Genomic DNA, 14,785 nt, shown 5'->3' on the forward strand with positions numbered 1-14,785 from the left:
CCCAGTTATTCTGGTCATACATTAGTACACTTATTCCTATTTTAGACTGAACTTTTCTTTAATAGAACAAAAATCTAAACAGATATAAAACTATGACATACTTGGTGCCTAGGTTTACCAAAGTCACTCACAAGACAAGATCCAACATAGGCTGCTTGTACATTTTACTATACAGTTGTAAAATACTACCATTCTGTTTATTTATTCCCCTCTCCCCATCTTGCCCCTATTTACTGTAACCCAATTACTTTTAAAATTTCTACTTTCTTTGATATATCCTAATGGTTTAAACAAAAAACAAATTAGCATATTCTTTTGTTATTTCTTTAAGTTCTGCTTCGGGGAATTTGTAATATAATCTGCATATATTAACTGGTTTTATTAACTGGTTTTGTTCTACCATATGTGTGCACACATGCAAAGAATTTTAAACTTCTGTTCCAATGTCATTTTGTCACAAGTTGGTGGGTAAGCAAAGGGTCTAAGCCATGTGGAGTTATTTTGACTCCTGGAAGCTGCATACAGTTCCCTTACTATTTCTAAGTACAGTGGTAACTCGGGTTACATACGCTTCAGGTTACAGTCTCCACTAACCCAGAAATAGTACCTCAGGTTAAGAACTTTGCTTCAGGACAAGAACAGAAATCTTGCTCCGGTGGCATGGCAGCAGCAGGAGGCCCCATTAGCTAAAGTGGTGCTTCAGGTTAAGAACAGTTTCAGGTTAAGAATAGACCTCCGGAACGAATTAAGTACTTAACCCGAGGTACCACTGTACTAAGCAGCAGCTGCCTTCAGAGTTGTTGTCTTCCCTCCATCTTCAAAGGTTAGAATTCTGCCACAATAGGCTAAAATTCTCTTTATTCCCTGAAATCACATTCTCACAGCGATACACATACTTTAGGTAAAAAAGACTGGGATTGGAGGAAGTTTGTCACTAATGAAACACATGCTGTTTTCTTGTGGAGGGAAGATGGATGTCAACTAAGAATGCACCAGAAAGCTAGTTCTGAGCCCACACAAGATCACCAGGGATAATATAATTAACAATACTAACAAGTTAAAATAATGCCTGGTTCCCTGTAACTTCACTTTTAGCAGTGAGGAAACTGCCAGAAGGCCCTCGGAGCTGGACATCAGTGTCCAAGCTAAATCATGGTGGCGGAGACGTTCCTTCAGGTATACAGGATTTCTCTGTTATTATGTTATGGATTTTGGTGTTTTACATTGTAAACCACCCTGTGATCTTTGGATGTAGGGTGGTATAGAATTTTAATTAATCATCACCATCATCTGGTTGGCCATTTTAAGAACAGAATACAGGACTAGATGGGCCACTAGTCTGATCTAAGCAGGCTTTTATATTTGGCATAGCGACATGTTCAGTATCTCCAACTCCTATAGAACACAGCTGAACACAAACCTGAGAAGTCACATCTCCCTCAATCAATGGTGGTCAAACAAATATTTGATATTTTCCTGTGTTAATAAAGAAGGTGAAGTTTCAAGAAGCTAAAACAATTGTTAAAGCTCACAGAATGCTTGAAGAATACCTTGAAGTAAGGTACTTAAAACCAAGTCACATTTTTATACACTATTTATTAGTCAATAAAAAAGGAAGTTGCTCTGATAATCATCAGGGCAGAATTCAAATATATTTTAGACATGGCTACATGGCATTTAAATGCTCGGTTTTCCCCATAGATAACGGCACACTTTTAATATATTGTTATTCTTAACAAAATCCAACACTGCTTTTCAAAGGGTATCTCACCATTTAATGTTTGCTATAAAAGAAACATTTAAGACTTTACAACCTTAAGCTGCAGAGGTTTTGCAATATCAGGATTTTGCACGTATAAAGGAAACAGTTATTGTGCACTGAACATGATTGCTCTCATTCAAGTCAGCACACACAGAAAGCCAGTCCAGGGCTGCTATTAGAAACTAAGGGTCTTTAACAGCACTGGACAACCTTGAAAAGAAATTATGATTAAGAACCTGATTTATCTGAGAGTCTGAATTGATGATCTGTTACATCAGCAAATAATTATTTATGATGAGGAGCAATGATTACTGAGCCAGCAAAGCACCACAAATTCTAATCTTCCACACTGATGTCACAAAGCAGCCTAGGAAGTCCACATATGCCCTTTTGGCAATTACTACCTAGCACAATATAGTTATTGGCATAAGGCCAATAACTGATGCTAGGCCTGTTCGGATTTCTGCTACCTTAGAATCATAGAATTGTAGAGTTGGAAGGGATCCTAAGGGTCATCAAGTCCAACCCCTTGCACTGCAGGAATCTGCGGCTGTCACATACAGGGATAAAACCTGCAACCTTGGCATTATCATGAACCATGCTCTAACCAACTGAGCTATCCAAGACCTTGTTTAAATCAAAATGGGGGGGGGGGGGAGTACATGGAGCTACTGTGATCATCCATACTCCCCTCCCCACTTATTCTTTTCCAAAGAAAGCAAACACCAGAATTAGGCTATGGTGTGCCATAATATCATACAGATATAGGAAATGTGAAGGCAGACACTGGCAAAGTCCTGCACACTGAAGGCATTAGACATTTAGACTATGGAGTCACCTACAGTTTTGCACATCAACATTACTATGATTATATGATATTTTTTCATAATGGGAACCGCAATTAAATGGTGGCATATACTTGAACATTCCACCCCACTAGACACACAGCAATGCTATTAACACACTATGATGAGTTGAAGAGTTAGCATAAATTTATATTCTGCTTTCATGGCTAATATGTGCATTATTTGCTCTGTCATATCACTTACCTATCAGGCCTTTCTCAAGAGTGAAGGTTTTGTTGGTGAACATGCATTCAAAAGCCACAATATGGAAAACTTTGTTCACTGTGTTGTGTGTTCCAACTATTCTGATGTACCTAAAGGGAAGAAATAATGCAGAGGTTAAGAAAATGTGGAAAGTCTACGTCACGCCTTGGAATAACATTTATGCTAGAAGTAACTATGTTAAGGATCAGTTTTAATTATCTCCTCTGGGTGAAGGCACCTTATTTGGGGCCCAATGCAATTCTCAATCCCCAGAGGTTTGCTGAAAAAAATAGATTTGGGGTAGAAAATATCCCACCAAGTGGAAAGCAGTCTAACACCCACCCCAGAGCTGCCCCAGAAGCACAATGATGGCAGACCAAAGACTTGTCACACATTATATCTAGTACCTGCACTAAAGTGGTATTAGCAGAGATATAAATGAGGGGTTAGGGGGAGAAGTAGCTGGAGCCCTTTTTTCCATGCAACCTCAATAATTGTAGCAGGCTTATTCTTTAAAAAAATACACAACATGATTGTATTTGATTTCCAAGCAAACAAAAACTGAAGGCTATTTAATTCAACACCATTATCATGTCCATTATACAGCCACACTTCAAAACTACAAAAACCCCTAAAAAACCCAGGCTTCCATTTTTCACTGAAGACATATTATTCAGTAGGTTTTCATCATAATGAAAGGTTTTATACATCAAAGACAAACTCAATAAATCAATCCTCCTCACCTGCAAAAATGAACCTCTGTCTTTTGTCATGCCCTTATTCACATTCCACATTATCACTTGAAACACACAATGGCTTCTATGGTTTGAATCCAGTTCCATGTATGAGTAGAAAACTCTTTTGTTCACAGAGGGAGGGATTGCTGCCACCCCACCCAACCTCAACTAGAAACATTGTATCTTGCTTTGGTGGTGGGGGGGCTCCCAAACTTCAGGAGCGGATTTTATAGTGTTCAGAAAAAGTGCAGGCTGGAATATGTTGGAAAATACACACATGATCCTTTGGATCTCAGCCCTTGCTGTTAAACTCTTACTTAAAGTTATTTGAGCATTTTTTGTTTAACAAAGATACCTGTGAACTTCACTCCTGGCTGCACAGCTTGCAATTCTTAATACTTCAGCAAAGTCAGATGGAACACTTCTTGCTAACAGTGGCCTATTCACCCTTTGTATTACCTCTGAGACATCACCTTCTATAAACAAGCATTAACCTTGAATCAATCTGTTCCCCTCTTTCTCTAAAGGGAGAGCGAGAGTTCAGAGGTTAATGAACAGCTGAAGCTACTAATAAAAAGTTCTGGAAAATCCCAAGTGGAGTACAACATGCCATCTCTGCTGAGCTCGAAAAGATAACTAACAAAAATCATTTGAATAGAATATCCTGTCATCCAAAGTGAAAGAAGAAGCATTATTAAATTAACAAGTTTCTATTCATCAAATGTGACATGTTAAGAGCAATTTTTCAGCTCTTCCACATAATCCCCCATTAAAGATGATATAACTTTTAACTTCAGTGCTGTTTATCATGCTAGCAATGTTTAAAACCTTAGCTTAACTAAAAATGAAATCTTCTGATGGAAATTTAGGAAGTTTTCAGCCACACTTTTATCTACTGGGTTTTCTGTGGGTATTTGGGGACATTTTCTAGACTCCATAACATTTTAAAAGTGAGTGATAGGGAGAGATAGCTTGAGATACGCTACTCTATTTTATAAAATTTTACTCTCATCAATTAGCAAGTTCTGCAACTGGAATGGAAAAAATATATTTTCAAAATTCACCAGCTTTATATTTTCACTGTGGCCTTCCTGTGTCCATTGTGAAGCTGACTGTGATTTTGTTTTGCTCCTTTTCTTTTAGTCATCACTACTCGGGTTTAAAAAAACACACCATTAACTCTGCTTACCACCAAGTTTATTTCATGCATTTATTTAAACAATTCATATACCATGGTCTCCAAGCAGTGAATCTCTAATTTATCAGTTTTGTTTTAATTATCTTTGAGGAAGCTTGAATCATTTGTTTCTGTGGCACGGTTTCAACTCCCAATGAAATTATTCCTTTTTTGCTCCAAAGACTAAACACATTATGGCAAAAATTGCATTTTTATATACAGTTTGGATGCAAAGGAATACAGCAAGAGCTTTGGGAAAACTTTGAAGAAGCAAAGTCCAAATTCAGAAAAAAATCAAATTAATAAATTATTCTTACAGTAAATTTTCTAGGCTGCCATTCCAAAGGGAAATTACTCAAGGTGGAATACAAGATCCATGCCTGACAGAACATTCAAACTCTGCAATGCACATGGCTATCATTAGGTTACTTTCAGCCAAATCCAAACCAGTTTACTCTCCTGTATTTCAATGGCACCCAAACGGCTTAAATACACTGCTTTGCATTTGTATTTTAATATTTTGTTGGAGTGGCTGGGCAAACCCAGCCAGATGGGCAAGGTATAAATAAATTATTGTTGTTGTTGTTATTATTATCATCATTATTAAATAAATTATGATCCAATGTCACTTCTCTTTTAGGAATCGAACAGGCACAGTTCTTACAAACCATAGATGAAGAGCTAGATCTATGTCTTGTCTGTACCACCTCAAGCTGCAGCAGAGAAATTATATTATGGAATACTTACCTATGAAAAAAATATTTTTATGCTCAGAGCGCTAGCATACGAGGCAAGAAGAGTGGAAAAGCACGCAAGTCCCTCTAGCTGTCTAACCTGTAGTTTTGGTTGTGCATCTGTTGCGGGCCAAAGCTCCCCCTAGACCTGCTGCAGTTAGGAGCAGACTCACTGTAGGAGGGAGGTCTGGCAGAGGATGTCTTGCCCAAAGGCCCTCCAAAATCTACAGCCAGCTTTATATAGAATGTTTGCCTTCACAAGTTGCCTGAAAGTATCTTTTTTATATCGAATAATTGAAACTCAGGATATGACATGCAATGGCACTCCAACAGAGAAAATGGGGTCTTGCAACAGTGATCAGGGACAGGCAACAGAGGCGTATTTAGGGGAGCACAACCAGTTCAGTTGCAGTGAGTGCGGAGCCTCGGGGGCACAGTAGGGGATACCACAACTATTATTTAGAACGGAGCATGAGGTGGGGGGGATTTGGCATTGCTGAGACCCAAGGTCCACCACTGCAGGGATCCACCAGCCTGCAGGCCTTATCCAACCTATCAAGCATTTCAGAATGGCACGTTAGCCCCCAGACCCATTTTACTGATGGCAGCATCACTGCCACCAAAAAGAAGAACCAAACTGCTGAACAAAGTGGGGGCCACTAGGTATCTTTCCTATTGGTGTTCTAGTCCCCACCTGTATTCTGGCAGCAGCAGGGTACAGCTGGGACCATTTGGATCCTTTCTGAATGTCCTAATGTTTTACTTCTGGTGTCTTTGGGGTATCACGGCAAGCTGGCAGTCAACACAGGGAGCTATTTCTGCTTGGCTCCTGCTCATATATTCTTCTCCCTACACTGAGAAATGGTCTTCTCAAGTGTATAAAAGGAACTGCAGAGCACACAGTGAGAGAAAGAGAAAAGGGCAGAGTGTGTGAGTGAGTGTGTGCACAGGTAGGCCTGCTCACCACTAACATGCAACCCTCAGTGGATTGGACATGAGGGAATGTGGCCCTTGAGTTTTAAAAGGTTTCCCAACCCTGTTTTGTATACTATTAGTGCATTCTATATTTATGTCAATATCTATGTGCCTCTGTCTTAGTACTATCCAACTTCTACTTGTTTCAAGTAATATACAACAAAATAATGAGTTCCTTGTTTCATTTTACATATTAAAAGGACTTGTGAAATAGAAGGTACACACACATACACACGGAGACTGAAGTAGGAGATGAGGCTGATGGTAGATAGTATAATAAGAAATACCTGTAATTATACGCTATTATATTGTCATTTATAAAACACCTCAAGTAGCTAGGTGATGACCTAGATAAATAAGATAAATAAGTTCTGTCCTCTGACTATAGGAATATTTTAATTAGATAGTCATGACACAGTTGTGTAATTCAGAAGTATGGCTCCATTAAGTGAGATCTAAAACATCTAAAAGATGTGGACTTGAGAAATTAAGGAACCCAGAGAAACATTCCTCTACCCTGCAGCATTGCCCCAAGAGGCAGCATTTGATAAATTACTGTCTACAAGGATTACTGTCAGACAACAAATAATAAAGTAGCTTAATAGCAATTGTATGGTTATAGGAAACAGTGTAAGAAGACCTAATTGGTTTAAAGCCTTCTGTTCCAGGTCATGGCACAGGGCCAATGACAACTCATGTCACACTTCATAAAAATCATATCAGACTGGAAGGCCAAAATTCCATGCCCCCTACCAATGTTTCCCTTTAAAAGTCATTTTTAAAATGCAAAGTCAGCCCGATCCTCCAAACTGATAAGGGCACAGCAGACAACCGTCTTTATCCAAACTCTCAGGGGGTACTGCTAGAAAGAGAGTGTGGTTATTTTTCAGTATCTCTAAGGTCCTCCAGAGCAACTCAAGCAGATGGAAGATAATTAAAGCTTAAACAGGGCTGAAGATGGCAGATACACAACAGATTGTCCACCTCTGATGAGAATCAAAGCTTTGGCAAGAGTACTAAAGCAACCTATCTATGATTTCCAGTTTCAGTCATTTTCCTTCAACAGTGCTGCAGCAATCAGGTTTGTTTTCATACATGTGTTTCAGAGTTATGAAGGAATGGTAATGGTAACAAGTGAACATTTACTGTTGCTTTTCAAATGAAGGAAGATTAGGATGATTAATACATGCACTTTTCTTGCAAAATACATTTAATTTGCTCCATTGCTGTCCATTAGCAAATTATTCATTATCTCATATATATTCAAACTCTATCCCATACTTAGGGAACCATTAGAAGTCCTACTCTAATGCTCTAATCCTAAACAAACATGCTAGGGAGTAAGTTTGTTGAACAAAGTGGGATTTACTTCCAACTAAAGCATGCATGGGATTACATTGCAAGATTGTGTATGGGGCTTGTATTCATTTTTAGGTTAAAGAGTTTGTACTGATATGTATACATATTATTACCTTGTTTTTAATCCCTCAACAAGCTCAGGAGAAGTGGAAGGAGAACTGCTTAACCTGCTTTGTTAGGCTTGCTAGGAGCCATCCTTAACTCAACAGGTCAAGAGTCTGCCATGGAACAGGGAACAAGGAATATTTTCAATGTGCATTATTTCAGATTTTATCCATAGCTGCTTGTATGCTTTATTCAATTCCTAAGTCAAAGCTAAGGAACAATCAAAGCAGAACAAATGCACAGATTTGTTCAACTGTACATTTCTCGGTATCCCTGGAAGTCTTCTATTTGGAAAACTTTGTTATATATTTTTCACTATAAGCTAAATCATGTACTAACGGAACAGACAAGGATTCCCTGCTACACCTCTCCATAGGACATACAAGGCTTATTTCTCATAAAAATTGCTTGCACATAAGCATTCATAAGAATTCAGGATTTACTAAGTATTAAACCTAGAGGTTCAGCAGTGTTACTTCAGCATGGCTGCTACGCTCTACTTAATCAACACATTTGTCTCAGCATTGTCATCTCATAACCTGCAGACATGGAGTCAAAATAGCTATGCTTACTTATCTGCAACTCAAAATTAATTATCACATTTGCTGTTTACTTGGAGAGTAATAAGGCAGCTGCCAAACAGATTTCTTTTCTATAAATCTGTGTTTTTACAGAGCTAGGTTTCATGTCAACAGTGCTATCACCAGAAGTTTGCTTGCACAATGGTTTGGCCCAGTATGAGAGTGAATAGCGTATAATTTCACCATTTTCCTGTCCCTCTTTTTTGCACAGGGATGAATATGAATCTGTACCGCATTGTTCTTCTGTCTCACAGGCTGCAGCAAATTTATGTGTCCACAAACACTAATGGATATTGGTTCCCTACTTTGAGAGAGTTATAGAGTTGAAAGGGACTGCAAGGGCTCAAACCCACAACCCTACTGAGCTATGACAGCTGAATTAGAATTAATTAGGATACCTAAATAAATATTTTTAATTGATACACAAGTCTTCAAACTGACAACCTCCAGAAGCTGTTGGACAACAACTGCAAACAATTCTAACCAGCATGGCCAACAGCAAAGGGTGATAGAAATTGTTGTAGCTAGAGGTCATCAGTTGTAGTCATTAATTATACACATACACAGTCATGAGAAAAACTGAAAAAGGTAAATGAAGATAAAGAGAATACTCAAAGAAAGGTATTCAACTAAATTTTACTCAGAGTTGACCCACTTTAATTAAAGACTGTAACTTAAGTTATGTTCATTAATTTCAATGGGTGCACTCTGAGCAAAACTTAGTTGAATGTTGTATGTAGACCCTAAAAACTACAGGCCTAGCCCACAAACTTTAAAACACAGCCAGACAGTTTATTCACATGACCCTGAGAGTACCACCTATAAGGGGAGAGTGGATCTGGGCACAGTTACCCCCATCTAGACAGGATTACTGGGATATGTTTATGTGGAGCTGCCTTTGAAGGCTATCTGGAAATTTAAATTGGAGCAGAACGCATTGGCATGTTTAGAATCAGGCCATGTTTTGTGGAGTATGCATCTCAACTGTTACAGAGGCTTCTTATCTGTTTCTGGGCCCAAAGTGTGCACCACCAATACTGAAGAGGCTGACATGAAGTCAGCATCTCCAGTGGGTAAATGGGGTGGTATCCAATGATGTCTGCAAACAAACAAAACTGATGCTAATGTATACAGTGGGACCTCTCCTCCTCCATGCAATTTCCCACTTCTACACTAGAGAGTCCCCCAACCATTTAGAGTAGATTTTTGGGGTCTGCAGTGAGCTGCAGGGGGCAGAAGCAGACGTAATGATGCGTCTATGGTATTGGATTTCATTCATAATGAGCAACATTCAACACCCTGGGTGGTTTGCTGGTTCAACAAGGAAAAATGTACAGTCACAATTATATGATAACAGCTCAAGAGTATTTCACACTAGTGATCAGCTATAATAAAGCTCTCTAACCAGCTAACAGATAGATATATTGCTCTGTTAATCTTCACAGCAGTTAAGATTATTTAAACACTATTTCTACAACAACTTATTTTACCACTGAACAACTTGTACTACTGTCACAACAAAGAACTAATTGTACTCTAAGAACCCATCCGTTTCCTACAACAAAAGCTCTCTGCAGTTTGCTTCCCTTATTTTCTCTCTCAGGGTGAGCACAGCTTTCAGCCTTAATCATGTATTTGTCCATGTGGTAGGAATTTATTCTATAAATTCTATAAATAATTAGATCTGCAACCTTAACAATATACTCCAGCACCCTGGCTTTATGAATTGCATTTTCAACTCAAGACTATAAATTAAAGTCTGTTTTTTCACTCAGCCCAACTGGAAAACAAAAACAAAAAACAAAAGTCAATGCCTGACAATAAAAACCTAATCTTCTTCCAAGTGAAATCAAATGGATTCTGAGTGTATGGAACATTTTCGTAATGGACAAACTAGCTATGTCTGAATGATAAATTCAAGCAATATGCAGTTCTATTTAACCATCAGACTCAACGGCCTCAGATCAACCAGCTACACTGAAAAACTTTGTTCTACTGCAATTTTAAAGAACAGCATAAATGATGGCGATTTCCAGGGAATTCATGATGGTTGCAGGAAGATGATACTTAAGCTTCCACCAAATTTTCTGTGTTACCTGGTAGAATGCAGAGCTCTGCCTTCAATTCAATGATGTATCCTAATTGCCTGTTACAGTTTCTGAAATGATAAGCTCCCCTTGGGTACTTTATTGCCTTTTTAATATAGTGTGGGAGCATGCAGGTTGAGCTTAAGGCACAATAACTAGATCTGGGTTTCTCTGGTCTGAATCCCTATGCAAGAATAAAGTTTCCTGCAAATAAAAAAAATGTAGTCTTTCCCAGCAAATAAAAAAGTTTATCCTTGAAATATAATTTATGACACATTGACAGAAAATGCAATTACTGTATGTGAACTGAAATTTCTACTCTCCAATGTTCCTGACATATAACTACAGTTTTAGAATATTTTTTACCATATAAGTAATGAGATGACAACAACAACAACAACAACAACAACAACAACAACAACAACAACAACAGGAATTTATAGTTGCCCCAGCCATGCCGGGCAGCTTCCAACAAATTATAAAACCACAACAAAACATAAAACATTAAAAACTTCCCTATACAGGGCTGCCTTCAGATGTCTTCTAAAAGTCAGATAGATGTTTATTTCCTTTCTGATGGGAGTGAATTCCACAGAGCGGCCCAGACAATACTGTGAAGGCCCCTTTGCCTAGTTCCCTGTAACCTCACTTCTTGCAACGAGGGAACTACCAGAAGGCCCTCAGAGCTGAATCTCAGTATCCAAGATGAATGATGGAGGTGGAGACACTCCTTCAGATATACAGGGCTGAGGCCATTTAGTCTGGAAGCTGCATTCAAGATTAGCGGTAGTTTCAGAGTCACCTTTCATGGTTGCCCCACCTAGAGCACCTTCTCACCTACACACTAGGCTCACCTGTCCTACAATTCATGTGTGGGGGAAGCTTTTGAAGAGACTGTTATAAACATAAAACACAACATGCATAGGTTTGAAGACAATCTGTATCACACACAGAAGTAATTCATGAGATTTCATCAGATTTCACATGTAAATCCCATTCAAACGTAATGTCAAGGCTGTACTTTTGCTCATGTCCAAGGCAGGACTAAAAGGCATGATTATGCTATCCTCTGCAAATGGGGAAAGTATAATCTCATCAAGCCTATTATAAATCCACAGGATTACCAAATTAATCACAATTTTTGTTTGAACAAAAGGTTCTTGTCAATTCAGGATTTAACACAATGATTTGGTTAAGTACAGACATAACATTTTCTGACCTATTAACCACAAGAGCACCCCTCAAACTTGTATGCTTCTCTGAGATCATTTCACTTGAATTCTCCCGTCCCTATGCTTTTCAGTGATATCTATGGTTGCTGTTTACTTTTGCACCAAGGGCACTAAGTATATTTAGCTTTAAACTAAAGCCTGAATTGAAGAAAATGTGGGCAGTATTTATCATTCTTTGTGAGAGGCAAAAGTGCCATAGTATACTGATCTGCTCTACGCAAGCAGCACACCAGTGAAATAACAGGAAAGAATATTGTAGAACCTTAGAGATTAGCAGATTTCTTCTCCCATAACTCTGAAAATTATTCCTAGAATTCATCACTTCAAATTGGGGGATCACATGTTTGAATGTTTTCTTCGAACCCCATAGCAAACCTGTCAAAGAGAAAGCTAGACTACAGCCCTACTCTCTGGCAATCCCTTTCTCCCAGCAGGGTGAACAGTTTTACTATCTGATCTGTTGTTTGTGTAGTCTAGTTCTCATATCCACGAGGAAATGGGGAGTTGAGGGGGCTTGAGGAGAGAGAAATAAAATCTGCTGGGCAAATCACATTCTATTCCCATGAGAAGCCACAGAGACTTCAGAAGCGATTTTCCTTTCACAACATTTCCTGTATCTATAGCAACCTATTTCTATAGACAACTGCAGCTACCTTTCATTTTCCTAATAAACTGAAAGGCTTTTTAATGTCTATTATTTCTGTTTGTGTAGCTGACTTATTTGATGTGAACAACTACCATTACACTGTGTACCACAGATTCAGTTATCCACATTATGAAGGCCACATAATATCACAACTCAAAGCAGGGGGTTTCTTCTGAACAGGACAATCTTGTGGCACCTTAAAGATGAAACAATTTATTACAGCATAACCTTTTGTGAACATCAGATACACATGTACATAAAAGGTGTGTGTGTTGAAAGTTGGAGCTAAATGGCAATGAAATACAAAAAGTAGTTGTGACAATTTAATTTGGGCTTAAATGCATCCATCCAACTTCTACATTTTCTCCCTTGGCACCCATATGTGTGTGAATGTGTGTGAGAGATGCAAACTGAGGATTGTACATGTATCTAACAAAGTAGACTCTAGTCCACGAAAACATATTCTATAATGCATTTGTTAATATTAAAGGTGGGACAAGACTCTCTGTTGCTTTTGCAGCAACAAGTTAACATGGCTACCAGTCTGGAATAGACAGGATTGGAGTTTCCATAATATGTGTCTGTAACTCTGTGAATGATAATGGATCAGTACAAGTGTACTAAAATTGCCATGCTTAAAAGACAAGAAGGGAAACAGGTATGTGTATACTCTGCTGCAACAATTTACCATTTTATCTTCTTATCTAGCTCACTAAAAGCAAGTGTAATTTGACAAAATGGCTAATGCCACAGATAAATAAATCTGAAGGGGATGGGGGGGTCGAACTGTTTCCAAGCTTCTTCTTCTTCCGTTTGAACTTTTAAAGCTGCTATTACTACACAGCTGACATGCCTCAGACTATTCAGAACTATTCCCATTCTGATAATTACTGTCCTTAGCTTACAAAGCTGTTTCTGCCACAGAAACACTCTTCAGTTTGTACAGACGAGCAGGCATTAAAAGGCAATTCTGCATTTGTCTTTCAATAGAAAAGGAAATCGTGTCATTCAGCACAACCTAAGATGCTAATTCTTGACAGATCTGTCAAATGCATGATCCTTACCGCCTACACAGCTGAATCAACACTTACATAGCAAAATAGGGGTGGGAAAAGAAGGGGGGTTACTATAAAAGGGTTGGAAAAAACTAATACAGAAAGCAGATATGCCCCTTTCAGGAAAGCTACAGTCTTTGTTTTACTGCAATGGACATCTGTGCAATGCAAATATTAGCAGCTCACAAAACTGAACAATTACTGAAGCTGCTAAATTTACTATTAAGACTAAAAATCAGGATGCTTTCTGTTTAAAATCACTTGAGGCTACTTTTCACTGATTCCCTCAACCCTTCATGTCTTATTACTCATGAATTGACAAGCCGCACAGTAATTTTAAACTATCAAACTTTATGATTCATCAGAAGCAGCTGACCGCATCGTAACTTGATTTCAGATATATTTGGAAGGGGATTCTTAGAAAGCATAAAATGAGGACATATTTGTTTAGCAGTGGATAGAAATTGGATATAAGTTTACAGAATGCCATGAGATAACCCCCAAAATAAAATAATCTATTTGGATTTAGATCAATATGGGCAATATCATAATACAAGAAGTTAAGAGCCCCCTTTCCGTACAATACTGCATAGCACAAATATACTGTAATTCTAACCTTTAGTGTAGTAGAAGAATCACAACAAGCTGGGACTGAAATCTAAGAGAAGCAAAGCGAGTAACGGGCTATTCTAAGATCTGAGACCTTTGGATGAAGGGAGTATACAAATTTAATTAAATAACAACTAATAAAGAAGGGAGAAATAGAGTTGGGTGTAATACGCATACTGGTGACACCATGCTCCAAACCAGGGGTCAGCAACCTTTTTCAGCAGTGGGCCGGTCCATCATCCCTCAGACCATGTGGTTGGCCGGACTTTTTTTTTTTTTTTAAAGGAACGAATTCCTATGCCCCACAAATAACCCAGAGATGCATTTTAAATAAAAGGACACATTCTACTCATGTAAAAATATGCTGATTCCCGGACCGTCTGTGGTATGGATTTAGAAGGCGATTGGGCCACATCCGGCTGCCGGGCCTTAGGTTGCCTACCCCTGCTCCAAACCCTGACTGTTTCCAACAGATGTTTATAAATGAGGAAAATAAGTATGTTAGGGGGAAAGTATTTGTTGTTGTTTAGTCGTTTAGTTGTGTCCGACTCTTCGTGACTCCATGGACCAGAGCACGCCAGGGACTCCTGTCTTGAACTGCCTCCCGCAGTTTGGTCAAACTCATGTTGGTAGCTTTGAGAACACTATCCAACCACCTCATCCTGTGCCGTCCCCTT

The 14,785-nt window shown here is 38.6% G+C and overlaps 1 protein-coding gene across 5 annotated transcripts in view; it reads right to left on the bottom strand.

Annotated features, from left to right (window-relative positions):
• Nucleotides 1-14,785, bottom strand: part of BTBD9 (BTB domain containing 9) — a 182,521-nt gene that overhangs the window by 87,691 nt on the left and 80,045 nt on the right. For all 5 annotated transcript variants that reach the window (XM_081186429.1, XM_081186431.1, XM_081186427.1 and 2 more), the window contains one exon: nt 2,812-2,921. In XM_081186429.1, the coding sequence (XP_081042555.1) occupies nt 2,812-2,921 (110 nt within the window). The remainder of the gene's footprint in view (nt 1-2,811; nt 2,922-14,785) is intronic.

The sequence above is a fragment of the Podarcis bocagei genome (assembly GCF_964188305.1).
Source record: "Podarcis bocagei genome assembly, chromosome: 3".
Classification (NCBI taxonomy): domain Eukaryota; kingdom Metazoa; phylum Chordata; class Lepidosauria; order Squamata; family Lacertidae; genus Podarcis; species Podarcis bocagei.